Source organism: Asterias amurensis, chromosome 5, assembly GCF_032118995.1.
Source record: "Asterias amurensis chromosome 5, ASM3211899v1".
Classification (NCBI taxonomy): Eukaryota; Metazoa; Echinodermata; class Asteroidea; order Forcipulatida; family Asteriidae; genus Asterias; species Asterias amurensis.
In genome coordinates this window covers 23,134,629-23,153,840 of record NC_092652.1, presented here as the reverse complement: position 1 = coordinate 23,153,840, position 19,212 = coordinate 23,134,629, and the positions used below count along the sequence as shown (strand labels likewise).

General features: G+C 38.6%; 1 protein-coding gene across 1 annotated transcript in view; it reads right to left on the bottom strand.

The window, feature by feature from the left end:
• The window catches only part of LOC139937438 (protein disulfide-isomerase A5-like), a 34,532-nt gene extending 17,603 nt beyond the window's left edge, over window positions 1-16,929 (bottom strand). Inside the window, exons 1-8 of the mRNA XM_071932579.1 lie at window positions 16,768-16,929; window positions 12,092-12,218; window positions 11,230-11,317; window positions 10,015-10,080; window positions 9,234-9,279; window positions 6,289-6,381; window positions 2,722-2,782; window positions 2,141-2,208 (exon numbers count right to left, since the gene is read on the bottom strand). Coding sequence (XP_071788680.1) covers window positions 2,141-2,208; window positions 2,722-2,782; window positions 6,289-6,381; window positions 9,234-9,279; window positions 10,015-10,080; window positions 11,230-11,317; window positions 12,092-12,218; window positions 16,768-16,851 — 633 coding nt within the window. The 5' untranslated portion in view covers window positions 16,852-16,929. The remainder of the gene's footprint in view (window positions 1-2,140; window positions 2,209-2,721; window positions 2,783-6,288; window positions 6,382-9,233; window positions 9,280-10,014; window positions 10,081-11,229; window positions 11,318-12,091; window positions 12,219-16,767) is intronic.
• Between the last annotated feature and the right edge of the window lie 2,283 nt (window positions 16,930-19,212).

Sequence of the window (19,212 nt, the reverse complement as noted above, 5' to 3'; positions counted from 1 at the left end):
CCCAAAGTATGACAAAGAATATGTTCTTGAACTTGTTGATGTCCATATTATTATTATTTTTAAGTAAAATATTTCCTACCAAGTAATCACCAATTTTCATTCAAGGTCATTGTCATAACAGCACCCTGAAATTGGGCCCAGATGTCTTGGATTGCAAGATTACCAAGCTCGCTGGCCCAGCGATGAGAATCTCGTTAGAGGTTTTTGCAATAATAATAATAATTTGGGGGGGCTAATCATCCTTACTCGCAGCTAAGAGCTGAATTGCGAAGGACGCGGCTACAACGTGTTTAAGAAGCAGGCATGCAAGGGCGCATTCAGCTGCCAGCCACATCAACCCATTATGACCACGGAGCACAGCCAAGATCGAAAGTGTTTGATTTTTTCCCAAGGGAGGAAAACCGGAGTCTGGAAAACCCTTGTGGCACAGCAGAGAACCAACGCACAACTCAACTCACATATGGCCCCGACCGGGAATCAAACCGGGGTCACCTTGGTGAGAGGCGAGCGCTTTACGCACAAGCCAATCGTGCCACCCACAAAATCATCAAAGGAAGTGGGGTACAGCAATCTTACCATCAACACTATACCCTCTACTCAGACAGTCAAGTCCTAAACAGTGGTTCACTGGCTCATTGCAATTTTTTTTTTAACCCCACAAAATTTCTTTTTAAAGGGAAGGTACACGTTTGGTAATTGTCAAAGACCAGTCTCCTCACTTGGTGTATCCCAACATAAGCATAAAATAACAAACCTGTGAAAATTTGGGCTAAATTGGTCATCGAAGTTGCCAGAAAATGATGAGAGAAAAAACACCCTTGTTGGGCGAACTTGTGGGCTTTCAGATAGTGAATAAACGACTTCTGGCTAGAAGTCTTTTATTATTTTAGTGAGAATTTACCTCTTTCTCAAAATCTATGCTACTTCAGAGGGAGCCGTCTCTCACAGTGTTTTATACTGTTAACAGCATAATGTAAAAGCAACATGTAAAACCACTGCCTACATAGATTGCTCAATAAAAATGCTTTTTCAAAAACATACAAATGACAGTGTTACAAGGTAATAACAAGATGCATTGAGTGGCTTTCAGCTTTGATTGGGGTGAATTTCCACAACAATTTTGTTTTAAAATAATGACCAGAGAAAATCTGGTGGGCAAGTGAAATGACAAGTTGGCTGGTATCACAGGCTAATCGCTGCAAAGGTTTAAGGCAAACAACGCGGTCGATTCTTTTACTTCTATATTGTGCTTGCAATGCATAACTCACAAGAATCCATTTGAGCCCTCAATGTTTCAAATACACTTTCCATCCCATCAATCATCTTCAAATCCACATTAATTGTGCTCTCATGACTGCAGAGTCTGGTCACCAGACCGTGGACAGGAGCCAGCCTGCGTAACGAGGACAGCGACTTCACGGCATGGGCCAATGGAGTCAGTGAAGTAATTAAAAACAAATGGACGATCATCCGGAACACTGGAATCATTTTTCACGACTTTTGAAGCATCCAAAATTGAAATATCAGATGGTGACCTCAGGTTGAAGGGTTTAAGATGACCTTGTGGGAAACACTGCACTAGATCAAAGAATTTACAACGAGATGGACTGACCTACATAAATCAGGTGAGGGTCCAACTTTACGAGGTACATTGCCTGGAGTAATCTTCCAATAATTGCTAAAAACGATTTTATGTCATCTCCGCTCTTTATTTTTAAAGCTAATATTTACTGTTTAAAGCCCTTGGACACTTTCGGTAAACAGTATGGGCCAAGGCCCACACTTTGTGTATCACAACTGCTATATAAAATAACAAACCTGTGAAAATTTAGGCTCAATCGGTCATCGGAGTCGGAAGAAAATAACGGGAAAATCCACCCTTGTTTGCGCACGTTTCCTTGTGTCATGACATGTATTCAAAATAAATTTGTAATTCTCGCTATCGAGAATTGATATTGTTTTAATGTTTTCTCAAAAAATAAAGCATTTCATGGAATAATATTTCAAGAGAAGTCTTTCACCATTACTTTCTGTAAACCCTGTAAGTTATTTGTAAATCTGTGAACTTTTTTTTTTTTTTTTTACCGTAAGTGTATAATGGCTTTAAATTGTAGCGTCATTGTTTATCTTTGAATCTTACCGCTGACTTTTTTAATTCTGTAGCTGCACCGGCAAATTCTGGCTTCATCTTTTTGCAATGCCCACACCCTGGATAGAAAAGGAGAAAAACAAACTTTGATTAAAAAACTTCCTGACATCATTATGTTTTTTGTTTTGTTTTTCTTTTAAATTCTTTTTTTTTTTTTTTATAAAAATAAAAAGTTTTATAGAAAGAATATTCTGAAATAATCGTTGAACTGGAATCAACACCCTAGGCATGTTAGGCTTGTAAAAATTAACACAAATTTTCATTTTTATACCAAAAGTAATTATAGGAAGAAACTATAAATAAAAAGTAAGCTTGCGGGTACAACCGTGTGTAAATCTCTCTTGTGTGACTGACGGCTCTGAGAAGAGCCGGTTTGGTCGTGACGTTTTGAAAAGTACACTCTGCGCATCTTCAGAAGAAACGTTAAGTAATTATGTAGCCTCCCCACCCCCCCCACCCTATAACGCATCGACCAATGATTTCCTGAAAGTCTGTAAAAAGTAATAACAAGTAAGTATAAAAAATTTTTAAAAAAAGCTCCAAATACAAATTAGGTATTGGTGTCGACTTACATGGTGCATAAAACATGACCAGGATTGGTTTCTTTTCCTTTGATAACAGCTTCCCGAGATCCTGTTAACCGGAAGAGAAAGCAAAGCAGAATTATCAGCAAGTGAAATGTTTTCAAATAAAACATTCAGCAATACTTCTCTGGAGGATAGTTACTGGTGGGAACTTTATAACAACAATAGATAACAAATTCTTATACAGCACATTTCACAATAACCGTCTCAATGCACTTTACAGTAGTGCCCTAGTCATTGGGCCAATCTTTCTCAGCTCTCTGTGGAGTATACAAACTGGGCAACCGTAGTGCTCCAAAGGCTTTTTCATGCACAATATCAACCACTACCCTCGCATATACCCATTTATACCCCTGGGTGAATAGAAGCAATTATAGTAAAGTATCTTGCTCAAGGACACAAGTGAACCAACCGTGATTCGAACCCACACTCCGGTGACTTAACCAACAGAACTTGAATTCGATGCTCTTAACCACTCGGCCATGACACCTTACTTACATAATTGATGCTTTCAAATTGAAACTGTTTTTCATGATTACCAAACAAGTAATCTGTCTCTAAACTGAACTGAAGCTAATGTTTACTATCCAACAAGATAACAGCCTAGATCACTGTAGATTAACATGAAATTTAAGCACAGACTAGGCTCCAAAGAGTCTGTCATGCAGTGTTCTGAAGGTTTTGATTACAAATTGATACAGTCCTCTGGCTTTTCTTAGATTACACGTACATGTATGCTAATTAAAAAAAAGAGTACGACTTTTATAAAATGCGCGACAAGGCTTGTTTGCCAAATCATGTTACATGTGTTAAATAAATCATGTTCTAAGGTACCACGCCTGAGGGATCACTTTGAGGTTTATAATCCAACCTGGGTAGGTACATGTACATGTACAGGAGAGGGGTCACCTCAGGCACAAGGGTAGTCTTGGTGCAAGACGTTTCTCGTTCCCTTTTCACGCACACCGCGGCCAATTCACCGACAGCGTGCGCACATATGTCAGGTGATTCGGTGCGCGTGCTGTCGGTGAATTGGCCGCGGTGTTGGTAAAAAGAGGGCGGTGAGTGGACTATGTCAGGTGAGTCGGTGCGTGCGCTGTCGGTGAATTGGCAGCGGTGTGCGTGAAAAGGGAAAGAGAAACGCCTTGCACCAAGACTAGCACAAGGGTGTGGACTTTTGATTTCAAAATATCAATACACCACTAGGGAAACTGAATATTGGTTTATAACTTGATATAATTTTCTCAAAAGGAATCAACTTCTTCAAAAAGGTACATGATCCTCGGAGGCAAAACTAGAGGATTTCACTAAAACGGGATCACTTTATATGGTTGTGTTTATTGAAGACTAGACGCCTGATGGGAATTAATACACACCATTAAGGCTGTCTTCGAGGCCACTAGCCCCTTTTAATCAAATTGAGCAGTTTATAAAATTCGGTCAGCTTTCCAGCTTGACAAAATTGTGTGCGTGTCGAACACACATTTAATAATTATTGTTGCAGTACCGTCTCATGGCATTAGGATTACTGCCAGGGCTGGAAAGCTAAATCGAGCATAATTTCTGACTTTGACAACATATTACTTTCGCCCAAATAGCCACTAACGAACCTGGTGAAAAACCTACCCCAGTACAAAAACGAATGGAAGTGTTTTGCGTGTAGTCGGAAATTGTCTTTCAAATTGGGTGGAAAAAGAAGTAGAAATTGACAGCTGTACATTAAAAGATATACTTTTTAATCGGCTTGATTATTTTATGTGTGTAAGGGGGGGGGGGGAATGTTGGGAGTTCATTTATTACAAAATGTACACAAAGACCCAGCAGCATTACAAGTCTTTGTCATTATAAGTACATGTAATTATTCATAAATACCTCGGACAGTTTCGCTATTCGTATTGGTGGAGAACACGTCACGTGGATGTGTATAAACCTTTGTTTATGACCAGTAAAAAGTGTTGAAACATGGACGTGACACGCGAGCTTGCACCTGTGCTTATAAGACAGTTTCTTCATTCCTATTGGTCGAGACCAACAGCTGAAACAGTTGGCCACATTGAACAGAAATGCTTTGACCTAACTTTTTAAATGTCATGTTTCGGCCTGTTTGACATTTTTGTAATTTGTTCCATAAATGAACAGTAGCAGATCTGAATGAGCAAGAACCATTGACTTACTTATAATAATTGGGGAAGTCAATCTAGATTTATCGGCAGAACTCACTGACAGACCATTTTTGTTGTAGTTTTCCCTTCAAATCCAACTTAACCTAATTCCATGAAACTGTTCACATTTCACTTATCAGTTTGAGAGTGTGCTTATTGAAAACCTCAAGGCATATTATATTAATTTATCATTCCAAAAATACCCGTAATTGGACTACGCAGAATGTCGAGGCTGATTTGCAGCTGCCGTGAGCCCCCAAGCAGCCCGAGGGTGTTCGGGTTTCTAACAGAATGTTCTGTCGCATTTAAAAGTATGATACTAATGGGATTTGCAGACTGCCAAATGGTTACAAGATACTCCATTAACATTGCATTGAAGATAACAAATGTTGAAACCTTACTCGCATTTCAGAATAACAATCACTGCTTTAAAAGACTGTTGTTGTTGTTGTTGTTATTGTTTGGTTGTTTCATTGTTTGTTTTCAAAGTCAACTTTAATTTCAAAGTAACATTAATTGTTTCAACATTTGTAATTAGAGAACACAATGGCTTACAGATAATGCAGGTAGACATTTTCTGAAAAAACAGCGCCTGTTTGGGGATGTTGGTTTTCGAAAATTGTGGCTGGGTCCAAACAAATAATCTTACGATTAAACCTCCATGGTCTGAACATCAGAGTAGGAAGCGACTAATAAACCTTTTGTTTTGACACTCCTTTTTCCCCACAGCCTTTTAGCCTGAGCCTCTTTCACTAATTAATTACTTTTTTCCCCCACCTCCCCACCCTTGATATTGTCCTTTGTGTTTCCATCTTCTTGTGGTCAAGCCAGTCCCTTCCCTACAACCCCCCCCCTTTTGTCCCCCTATAATCATTGTTTACCCCTTGCTTTTTTCTGAATGCTTTCAAACCCCATTCGTGTTTTTCCACTTCACTGCTTATATTTCACCTAGTTAACTGTTCATGTTTGTTGTGTTGCCATTTAGCCTTCGAGAAAGACTCTGCTAGGGTCGAAACGTCAGGCAATTTTTTTTTTTTTTTATTAAATTTTACAACGTTTTTACACACACAGTATCCTCATGATCGAAGCAGGTCTGTGGCTGCACTTGGAATTATGAACTTTCACTCACAAGCGCACCCTCCCTCCACATCAATTCAATGCCCGTAAGACAAAGAGTTTTTGAATTTCAGGTAGCGCCACACACCTTCGATCATGACGACAAAGCCCCTTTATTAAACTTCATATACACAAAAAATAATAATTCTTGAAATTTGTATGTTGGAACCAGCATGAACTTGAACATGTGCGTAGGTAGGTGTTTTTGTTTGAAGTTGTGCTCGAAGTGTTATAACCAGCGTAAAAAGCTGTGGTAAAAAAAAAGATATTAATTTACCTTTCCAGACATAATGTGTTTCACATCGGATGACGAGGCGTCCTCTTCCCATGGTGCCTCACCAGTTGGGTTTGTGAGAAAATATGACAGTGACTAAAGAAAAAGAAACAACAAAAAAACAGATAAATATTTCACGTTATTTTCTGAAAACCTCCTCATCAAAATCATCTCGGTGAAACTGGTGTCTCAATGTGTAGTACAGAGAAGGATAATAAGCCTGCTAAATTTACAGGTAATTTTTCCCCGCTACTTACTTGCCCAATATTAATTCTAACCCCCCACCCCCTGCGCCCCCCCCCCCCAAATAAGACAATCTTCTTGCAACCATGAACGTAGGAGGCCCACAAGAGGTTTTCAATGTTTCTTTAAAACAGGCACAACATTTGCAATCCGGGAAAAACCTTTTCTCTTCACGATAAGTGTACTGGGTTCTGAACCTGATTTTGGGGTTGAACAAAGAATTTACTAGAGTGGGATTCGAACCAACGACCTCCGGATTAACGTGCCGGCGCTCTACCAACTGAGCTATCTAGCCCTATATTGGCCGTGTCCCTATTTTGTCAATATCTTTGTTCGGGGGTGCCAGTCAGAAGCCATACAACCGTTAACTGCCGTGTAGCCAGGGATCACACCCAAATTACGATACAACCTGGGAAGCGGCAGCAGGGGATCACCTTAAGGGGATGCGACTTTTTGTTTCAGATATCAATTTAAATCACAAGGGAAACTGACTGGGTAAATTTGTAAATGATTTTGGGGTTGAACAAAGAATTGACTGGGTTCTGAACCTATCAGTCTTAACATGTAGAAGAGTAATAGGCGACTTTAACACCGTGATCAGGTACACTACTTCAGAACTTGGGCCAATTTTTGAGGAAAACGGAATGCAGCTGCATTAATTATTGGATCGATGATTCAGAACAATACGATTTAATTTTCAACACTCAGTATTTCTGAGCCCTGCACATTTAAGCAAGGCTCGTCTGAGCTATATACTTGGTAAAAAGTCAACAAACATCTAATTTCCCAATGACTCCCATCAGCCCATGCATGCAAATCCACATCCCTCAACGGATCCCAATACTAGGTTAGGTTGTCAGCGCTTTCAAATTACAGAGTACCGGGATGTAATGATAAATCATCGGGACCTTATCTGCGTGAAAGCTGACAAGATTATCCTTCTACTAAAACAACCCTCATACATTGCTCGCCAAACCAACACATACATGTATCAGGCATTATTTGGCCCTTGGGAAAAAAGTAGAGAAAGTACAAGTGATGATCTACATGCATATGGAATAGGCATTTGTAATATTTGCAGGCCATTTTTAAGAACAATTTGACTGCTTTTTCTGAGGGAAAAAAAAAATTGGAAATCGGATTACAATGGGAAGAATATTAAACATGATGTATGTAATAATATGGGCGTTTGTTGACTTTTGCAGGCAATATTTAAGAACAATTTTACTGCTTTTTCAGTGGAAAACAATTTGGAAATCAGATTAAAATGGGAAGAATCTCATAAATGATGTATGTAATAATATTTAATAACATTAATTTATTGCAATTAGGGAGAAATAAATTAGAATATTTAACATAATGGGGGAAAGCTTTCCACAATCAGGAATATTTTTACAAGTTTATCAGAAGATGGAAAGAGTGGATTATTTTCTGGGAACTTTCCACAGAACCAGGGAGGAAATGGCGACAAGTCTGAGTGAAGAGCCCTCATATATTTATCATTATAATCTGCTTCGGGACTGAGTGGTGTCCATTTAATTCGGACTCTGTCTGTAATGCTCCCACTTAAATAAAGAACTTGATCTATCAAAAAATAAGTCCATCAAAAAACTGAATTTCGTCAGTGGTTATCACACTTTTGGTCATAAAATGGACGTACACACAAAATGTGCATTTATGGCTGTGCACATTTTATGTGTTGTTTCTTTGAGAAAGACTCTGCTAGGGTCAGTACGTCAGGCCATTTCATATTTTTTGCTTTATTTTACTCAAGTATACTGTCCAGAGGGCAAACGAAATTCACTGAAGAGACATCCTTATCTTTCCTTGGCATATCCTTTTTAATTATGGATGTCTATACACCATCAATATCACAGGGGTGCTGTTTCTTGTTACTCAGAATGCCCCCAAAGTACATATACAATCTCTGTCATGTCTGTGATTCGATAATAATTACTTTAGAAATCTTTAACCAGGACCGAGCTCCGCGCTTAAAGGAACACATTGCCTTGGATCGGACGAGTTGGTCAAAACAAAAGCGTTTGTAACCGTTTTTTATAAAATGCATATGGTTGGAAAGATGTTATAAAAGTAGAATACAATGATCCACACAAGTTTGCCTCGAAATTGCTCGGTTTTCCTTCTACTGTGCGAACTAACATGGTCGGCCATTTATGGGAGTCAAAATTTTGACCCCCATAAATGGCTGACGTGTTAGTTGACGAGGTAAAAGGAAAACCACGCAATTTCGAGGCATGTTTGTGTGGATCATTGTATTCTACTTTTACAACATCTTTCTACCCATATGCATTTTATAAAAAACGGTTACAAACGCTTTTCAAAGACCAACTCGACCGATCCAAGGCAACGTGTTCCTTTAAGACGACGAAAGTCTAAGACGTGAAGGATGGAAGGAAAATTCCCAAGTGAGTGATAAATCGTGAATACGGCAGGGAATTTAGAAAGTGCATCAGATTGGTTAATCCATGGGCAAGAGGGATTTGACAGGAGTGCAGGCGTAATCGCAAGCCATAAAACCACTTGATGAAGATGCAAAGGAAATTGATCAAAGTGTTCTCCCTTAACCATGTTAACCCTTCATGCACCATTTATTTTAGTGAACAATTTATCATATGGACACGTTAAATCCAACCGTATCAGAATTTTCATATGATAAAATTTTCTTTTTCTTCTTTTTGTTTTACCTTTTTATTTTTCCTTCTGTCGTAATCTTTGTTGAATTCACCATCCCTGCAAGGAAACAAACAAACGGTTAGCCATTTTTACTGAGGTGTGATGCCTGCATAAGGAAAAGAGAAGATTGATTTGTCAAAAGATGTTTCCCGCCTGCGGGTGACTTAAAAAGAATAATAAAGAAATGATGTTAGTTACTGTATGGGGTTTTCTTCATTACACATTGCTTTTTTTTTACATTCTTTCAAACACAAAACAGAATTGAAAGGTAATTTCTTTTTTCTGATAAAAAAGGCCAACCTCATTTGGGTCAAACAAAACAAAAGTTGACTAGAGTGGGATTTGAACCAACAACCTCTGGGTTAACATGCCAGTCTTCTACCAACTGAGCAACATGTATCTATTCACATAGCTAAGTTGGTAGAGCACCGGCATTCAAACCAGGGGGTTATTGGTTCAAATCCCACTCTAGTCAAAATGTTCTTTGTTCAACCCCAATTGATTTGTTTTTTAAATCCCAGTCAGTTTTCCTTGTGGTTTATTATTAGATAACTAAAAATGTCTCCCTCTAAAAAAAATAATCAGTTATCCCCATTTTCATTGTTTTGTGCTTACCATGGTTCTGTGCTTACCATGGTTATGTGCTTATCATGGTTATGTGCTTACATCCCACAGATGATTGTGTGCTTTACGGGGCACAGGGCAAGCTCTAAGACAAGACATAAGCATGGTTATGAAATTGGACCCAAAGGTAGCTTTTTTTTTTAGCAAAGTATTTTAAAATCAACTCACTGGTAATGTTTTAAAACTAAGTTGCTGGGAGAGACTTTCAACTTCTTGCAGAGCTTTTTAGCATCACTGTACGAAATAAAAAGGCAAAAACACATTTTTAAAAACAACACAAGGATAATCTCAACCCAAACTAAAAGAACAGTTTCAGTTTGCAAATCCCAAGATTTCTTACACTGAATATTTATTCCCCTTTAAAGGAAAATTACAGAAATGGTTTTTGCTAACAAAACAGTTGCTGGCAGTGTAAGAACTTTATGTAATCCACCATATACATAAACTGACAAACCTGTAGAAGTTTGAGACCGATCGGCCATCTGGGTCACGAGAGAATCGTGAAAAACCGATTACAAATTTTGTATTGCATCGATGCCAAAATAAAAATGAATAAAAATGCTCACTGAGCGATAAACTCAAAACGCGAAGTTAGATTATTTATTTCTCATCAAATATGACATTTCAGACAGAAATATTTCGGGGGATGTTTTCAACTATCATCATCATTAGACCGTGTAAGTTTTATGTAAATCTGGGATCTTCACGATTTTTGTTTCTTACCAATTACCAATGAAAAAGATCAAACTGGGGGATGAAAGGTTTGAATATTCAGACCCCAATTTGTTTTAACGGAAATCAGTATTAACATTAACATTTACATCCAGGGTACACGACAAAGATGGTGGAAACATCATCCACCTTAAAGTGATCAAGATAAGCATCTTGACTCATGCAGTCTCCATTTGTTTCCCTTGACAACAGTTAACCTCACAAGTGCATTGCATTTTTGTTCCCACGGAAGTTGTCAGAATGAGTTGTATGGCGAACTCATTTTCATAATGATGTGCAATGTGTAAACTTGACAGTATGCAGCCAGCCTTTACATTATACCAGTTGAACCAAATATAATGCCTTTTATTGCTTATGAATATGTGTGAGGCAAATGACTTGCATAGTATAAAGATGGCAATGATGGAAAACTCTGCATAATTAAGGAGTCCAAAACAAAATGGTTGAAAACTGTGGAAACATACCATTTTGTCCACTATTTTCTAGTGACTCTGATGGCCGATTGAGCTTAAACTTTCAGATGTTTGTTATTTCATACAAGTTGGGTGACATACATAAAGTATGAATTCTGGTCTTTGACTATCACTTTCACTGAGCTTGAAAAAACAATTAAGTGCACAATGACATGAGCGTGGTTGGATCTTCCTGTACCTGCAGTCCACTGTGAGTAGCGTTGCCAAGCCTTTCATTTCACTCGCCACTTCCCCATACACATTCATCCATGAGCTGGCGTCATTGGCTGTGTCAAAGGTCAAGAAAAACAGTCTTTAAATCCAGGGCCCTATTTTATAGAGCTGCTTCAGCACAAAAGGTACTTAAGCACAAACCAATTTTGTTTACCAGAATAAGGTTACCAGCCCAAAATACAGCATCACCACACCTACCCAACCTTGGCTGGTTTACTGGCATACTAAGCATAAAAATTGTTAAGCAACATTTTCAGCTTAAAAGCAGCTCTTAATGAAAAGGGAGTTAATGTTTCAATGTACTAAAAATACAAGCCACTGCTGTTGTGCAATCAGAAAAAAAAGTATATATATTTCATCTAATTCAAGCACCATCCACATATTTCAAGTAATACACCACAAGGGAGTCTTAAGCCCGATTCATACTTCATGCGAATGGGAATGCAATACGAATGTTGACGTCACAAGTTCACAATGAAAAGTTTGCAGCAGTTCAACTCTGCTCAACTCACTTGCGAATATCGCTGCAAAAGGAGGTTTGTGACGTCAAATTCACCTCAAATTCGCTTCGCATTCGCATGAAGTATGAACCGGGCTTTACTAGGGAAATTTTACCTAATTTGGGGTTGAAATTTGAATCTCTAAAGATTGTCTGCTGGCAACTTTTGGAAATTCCTGGACTGTAAGGAGCCTTATCCAGAGCCTACACCTAAGCCTGAAGCCTAAGCCACAGAATGAGACACAGTCTTAGCCGGAGCCAGCTTTTAAGCAATGGTTAACTGCAAATGGCCTAAATTCAATTCCACATTAAACTACATTGTACTCACCTGTTTTTGAAAACATTACTAGCACATTATTGCGTGTGCGGAGTATTTTCTTGAATTCCTTCATGTCTTCCACAGCCATTATATCCTGCAGTTTGGCCTTCTTGGCATCCGTAAGTCCAAGGACGAACTATAAGTCATGAAGAAAAGAAAACAGTCCCAGTGATAACTAGAACACAAACGTTTTTGTGACTGACTGTTTGAAATACCAGATTGCATTGGTTTAAAGCCATTGGACCCTTTTGGTTCAGACAAAAATAAAAAAGTTCACAGATTTACAAATAACTTACAGGGTTTACAGAAGGCAATGGTGAAAGACTTCTCTTGAAATATTATTCCATGAAATGCTTTACTTTTTGAGAAAACAGCAAAACAAATTCTCGATAACAAGAATTACAGATTTATTTGAAACGTATGTCATGACACGACGAAACGCGCAGAAACAAGTATGGGTTTTTCCGTTGTTTTCTCCCGACTCCGATGACCGATTGAGCCTAAATTTTCACAGGTTTATTTGATATAGAAATTGTGGTACACAAAGTGTGGGCCTTGGACAACACTGTTTACCGAAAGGGTCCAATGGCTTTAAGATAAGAACCAAATAGAAATCATTCCAAAGACCAACATGCTTCGGAAAAATATCAAAAACATTTTGTTTTACAAAAAAGATCTTGGGGAGACCCCAACATTTGTAAGATATTGTTTGAAAAGCAATTGTACCATGATGACCCTTTTGTTTTGACCTAATTCTGACTTTTGAAAAACTTTCACATATACATTACATTCGGAATGTCAATATTTACGCATTTTATCATTCCAGTGCAGGGAAAAATAAAAAAAGTTTATGTCCAGCAATTTCGGATATGACATTTTTAGACTAAACATATTTTGTAAGCACTGAATGCTAGTGGAGTAGAAATCATGATTCTTTGAGTTAGCAAAGTCTTATAATTTCCTCACAGGGGGGAGGGGTTTATCAAGGAGAAAATGCCTTGGTGCCCTTGCCCTTCACAAACGAAGCATACAGGCCTGAAGTCTAATAAATTTATTGTCGCATTTTGCTATTCTATACAAGGGGGATTCGTTCACTGCAACGAACAGACCACTAAAAACAGTTGGCAATATTAACAATTTAAAGTCAAATTAAAGGAACAAGTTGCCTTGGGTCGGTCGAGTTGGCCTTTGAAAAGTGTTTGTAACCGTTTTTTATAAAATGCATATGGGTAAAAAGATGTTGTAAAAGTAGAATACAATGATCCACACAAACATGCTTTGAAATTGCGTGGTTTTCCTTTTACCTCGTCGACTAACACGCCGGCCATTTATGGGGGTCAAAATTTTGACTCCCATAAATGGCTGACGGTGTTAGTTCGCACAGTAGAAGGAAAACCGAGCAATTTCGAGGCAAACTTGTGTGGATCATTGTATTCTACTTTTAAAATATCTTTTCAACCATATTCATTATATAAAAAACGGTTACAAACGCTTTTGTTTTGACCAACTCGTCCGATCCAAGGCAACGTGTTCCTTTAATTTACAACGGATTTATACAGTCACCTTGCAATGGCATTGAATGTGACTCATCCCTAATTAAATTCTCAAATTGACCAATTTCAAGGCTCTGCTGCAAAACATCTTTTACACGCACATTGTCATTTTTGAAGATAATTACCAGTGATTAAGGTTTATTGTTTACAGTTTGCAGGTTGTGGCTGGGCAGTTGAGCACACTACGAGAATCAAGCTCATGTAATTTTTATATGACGTTTTCTCCATGTGAATTAAACTCATATTTAACAGCTAACTCCCATGCACTAAGCTCGCGCAAAGTGGGGGCCAATACACCGGGACAGGACTGACAGGCCAAAACAAATTGATGGACCTATAGATGGTTTGAGGGTGTTTATTTTTTCTTTTTAACCTCAGATGAAATTCACCAATTAGAGTAAAACCATTTCAACTTTTCCAAGTGAAAATTGGGAAGTTTACAGTGGAGAGCTTTTACAACCAATGATAAATGCCAAGAAAAAAAATAGTCTGAGTACCTTATTTAAATTTGAACAGTGCGGACCTTTTTTCAACTCAGCATGTTCCAGGCAAAAAATGTGTGTCCAAAACTCCCCCAAATTTTAAAATTCTAGGGAGAACCCCTTTTAAAAAATTGTGGCATTGGATGAACTGTCTTGTTAAGTTGCTACTTCAATGTAATTCCTTTAAACATGTTAAAACCTCCAGGCAAGCCTATGTACATGTAGTTAATTACACCAAATCAATTCTACAAACTGTGCACAGCAGCGCATATCAATGACCAAAAGGCTTTTTTTATTACAGGATCTATTGAGCTGCAGTTGAGAGGTAAAAATCAATTACCAAATAAAACAAAAATGGCCATTAACGATTTATCAATTCAGAAACATTGTCTGTGTGCCACAGACGCCCCATTCAGAAATTATTGATAACAAAGCGGTGTCAGCAAACACTATCCAGCAAGAAACAATTGGGCTTTGTCATTTTAACTGCACCATTAAAGTGTTCACTAAAATTGCTCATCTTAAAAAGAAAAAGAATATAGGCTTGCTTGTTCGCCATGAATTTGTTTTGTTACTTAATAATGTACATTTTCAACAGCAAGCAGCGGAAGGTAAGCATGCCTTTTTGTGAGCAGCATTATGAATGGAAACTTGGGCAGTATTCAAAACAAAACAAAAACTTAAAGTAGCTCTGTCAAATTGGGCCAAGCATTATATGCAGAAAATGCTGCTCAGCAAATTGAAATTTCTTTGCCGAGCAAAAATTGTGTAACAGTGTAAACCTTGGGAAATGTTGGCTGGTGGAAAACTAGTTCTGCTACGCAGCATTTTTTCTGTGCTTAGCAAGATTGTGTGCTTACTTTTACAGGCTTTTATGAAAAGACGCACCAGATGTTGAGTAAAAACGGTACCTGCCGCAGTTAATCCCTATCCTACTTTTACCACTGATTCAGAGCATAACAGATACAAAACTAATTCAAAATTACGCATGGATCTTTGGAAAATGAATGATCCTTGCACATTGCATATTATCACCACATGTTGATAGTGTGTATGCTCAACATGTACATCCTAGAGTGTGTACAAGTGTGCCAGCTGGTTGGTTAATTCAAACACTTCAAAATATGAAACACACATAGGAAACCATATGGCAAGGTTCTGGCTCAGTAATTGCCAACTAGTATAGCTAACTGTGTTAAAATTTAAATAAATCAATGTTTGAAACTAAATCTTTCAACCCATCAAATACGTGTGCACCAATGTGTAGGCGTGGGATCTCGAACAAATTTCAAGAATTTGGGTGGAACTCTGCGCTTAGGGTCATCCATACAGTAGGCTCACATAAAGTCACTAAAGACTTTTCAACTAAGTCCTCTCCAAGAGGAAATTCTGAGCATGTTGAAAGTAGGAGTTAGTAAGGCAGGTCGGAGGCCACAGATGATGATCTCTGTTGCCCCTGGTCTTGCCCTCGATGCCCCCAATCCAGGTTGTTACTTTCCTGGAAACCCATTTGCCAATCATGCATGAATTTGTGCGACTATATGAACGTCAGTTGGGCAAAACTCTTAATTATTAACACTTACTGGAAACAGGGTCAAGTCTTATTCTCGGGTAATCTTGCTGGATTTGATCAATATATTCTACTTTCATAAATGTTCATACATGTATATTTTAAGGCTAAATTTTACTTTCCCAAAGTACTTTTTAACAGCATTATTTTTTACATTAAAAACCGTTATAAACTGCAGTATTTGAAGAAACAAAATCGTGCAAAACATTAAACTCAGTTGTTGGGACCAAGTTGGTCCCAGAAGCTCAAGAAATTCTAACAAGCCTTGCCGGTATTTATTATAGTCTGTGTATGAAAAACAATGGAATGCAAGACTTGCTCTGTTGTGGGGTTATTAGTGACCAGTAAACTAGTACTGAACTTTTAATGTATTAAAATTTGATGCTCTGGCAGTGGACAACCGTCGTCAGGAGGATCGAGTGTTACGATCATCGCAACTAATCCAAGGAATAAATGTCACCTCAGGATGCTAGTGTTACTGTTAGTGAATAACAAGCATGCAGCATACTCTGATACGTACATGTATACCATGGCAAGTTTACAAAGTAGTGTTTGAACATTTTTTAAAGGAGCTCTTGGTTAAATTTTGCAAGTAATTACCTTTTCATTGTTGTTTTAAATAAATCAAGGATAACTTTCCGTATGGCGCCACCACTTTTTCACTTATTTTTACAAAAAGGGATATCTCATTGAGGTTATTAGATACTATAGGCCTATTGTTTCATATCCAATGAAAAAGTGGTGGCGCCATACAAAAACTTGTCCATATACATAAACTATATACACACAAATGAAAGTTGTGTGTACCGCATTTTTCTCAACCCTCTGTTCAACATTATTTTGTAAAATAAAATAAAAATACTGACCAAACCCCTCTGGCAGAGTTTGGCCCGGTACCTAGAGATCTTGTTACTTATTAAGGCGGCCATTTATAGGAGGGCGGATGGGCCAGACTAGCTAGGTCCGTAAACTTTTGAAGAAGGTCCTTCCACAAAATAAACGCAGGCTCTAAAAAGTTTTATTTTACTGTCGATAGCAGTTTTAATTTACAGAGAGTGCAAAATAGATAAGGAGACTCACCACATAAAGGAGCAGTCCAAACAGCAAGCTTTTCCAAGCAGGTTCTCGCCGTAACGTGTCCATGCTTGAAAGAAGAGGTACCATCGGCAAGTGTTGTCGAGGTGAATTCTAAAAAGTAAGGTCAGAGATAGATCCCCTAGTGTGCCACGTATCTTTTACGCATGTCCAAATGGTCCAACCACGTACAGTGCCAAGCCCCCAAAACCAAACCAAGGGCAATCCAATCACACGTGTGTTATGCATGAAGTAGATAGGCATCCAGCAAACCTGCACTCTTAAATCACTGTATCTATTATACGATACGCCTGGGTACCTAACACTGTGGCTTCCGAGGCATGTCAACCTCGTCCTCATAAACTACTCAGCTATAGCGAGTGTGTGAATGAAGAAATATTGTGGGGTTGATGTTTAGCCTTCAACTAGCCAAAGCCGTACCTGACGGCCTGGGATCAATTTCAAAAAGAAGCTGAGTACAACAAAACTATGGGTGCGTTCGTTTAGCTCCCCTGGGTCTACCCCGGTGTGTGGCGTGTTTTTTTCCAGGACAAACGTGTGCAGATAATAATTACCCTACCCACGTTCGTCCTGGGGAAAAAACCGCCACACACCGGGGTTGACCGAGGGAAGCCAAATGAACGCACCCTATGGTTACCAGACATTTTTCACAGGTACATTTTGTAAATGGGCACGGGTATCCTGCTCATATTATTATCATCAGCAGAAAGTTGTTAAGCTCTATCCTGTGAGCACACAAACCTGTCAAGCCAAGAAAAATCTTGCTTAGTAAAAACAGTTGAGGTTACCATAAAGCCAAAATTCCATAAAACTTACATTGTTGCGACTGGTGCCCCACTCATTTTATGCTTAATAGCAAAGGCAATTTTTAAGCAGTATTTTTATGCTAAACTAGCTTTATAAAAAATAATGGGCCCGACCCACAGTAGGTAATTGGTAGCTACATACAGGTACATCTAGCTAGGACGGATGCAAAAGATACAGAACGCATGATGATAAGAGGCGGAAATCTAGCCGTAGCCTGGAGGAGCTAGCTGTAGCCGCTAATAGTTGTTGTACATTGCCTTAAAGGCAGTGGACACTATTGGTAATTACTCAAAATAATTATTAGCATTAAACTTTACTTGGAACGAGTAATGGGGAGAGGTTGATAGTATAAATGAAGTGACATATTAATTATAGTTTTCGAGAAAGAAGTAGTTTTTTACGAATTTGATTGCGAGACCTCAGATTCTAAATGTGAGGTATCGAAATAAAGCATCTGAAAGCACACAACTTTGCGTGACCATAATGTTCCAAACGTTTTTCAAAGACTAAACTCGACCGATCCAAGGCAACGTGTTCCTTTAATACAACTTTGTTTTATCGAGTCATGTCTACCATTTAAGTCAAACATTGATTAGAGCCTAGCACACCCTAACTAAAGTTGTTATTTTGGAAGACAAAATTATTTTCCATTCTTATCTCTACTAGTTTTCAGACCGATCCACTAAGCTCCGCCCCATTGCTAGTTGACCAATCACAACGCAACGAAGGTCCGACAAAATAAGGTCCGACATGCGTGCGCGCGTATAAAATTATTGGCGCGCGCGACAGAGTTGTGCAGAAAGGCATTGGAGAGCCCCACGTGTTCTTGCTCACACGTGCGTCGTGGGCGGAGCCTACTGGATCGGTCTACATCAAAAGTATATAGGCGGTAGAGATTTCAGTTTTTTCTCCTTCTTTGTTTTTAATTAATATGCCCCGTTTAAAAAATTAAAAAGTTCAGTTGGGTCAGAAGAGGGCGCTATTACTTAGACGAATTTCTCAGATCAGAGTCTCTCTCTCTCTCTGTATTACTGATAGAAAAGAGCCGATACTTTCAGCTTGTGGCATTACGGGGGATGTCACGAAAAACTTCTTTTCTTATCTCGCCGAAAAGTGTATCGGGGCCTGACCCGCCCCTTTCGGCCGTCCAGTCGAGGGTGGTGGGCGCGGCATCACAACAAAATAAAAAATGGGCAAGGAATTTACCTACCGAGCCCCCATATTATAATAAGAACTTTATGATTGTCAGCTTATTTCGTGCTTTGCCCGGGAAATGAAAAACACGGGCAAAAATTCTGATAATTTGCTGCTCATTCGAGATTGAGCTGAACAACCACGAGATATTGCGCTTGACTTTTTTTTTTATAAAGCCTGTCATAATTCCACGACCCGGACTTTTCTGTTGACAAAACAATAGCTAGTGGTACATCCTGTGTACTGTGTATGGGCATAGTATGGGGCTACACTCTGCAAAAGCACGGGATGAACAAACCGTTATAATAATTGTTAACATCAACAATTAACACCAAAGAGACTATCATGGAAAACATTAGAACTATTTGTAAAAATGACAAATAAAGATAATTTGATACGGGAATAAACAAGATTTCATTAAAATAATTT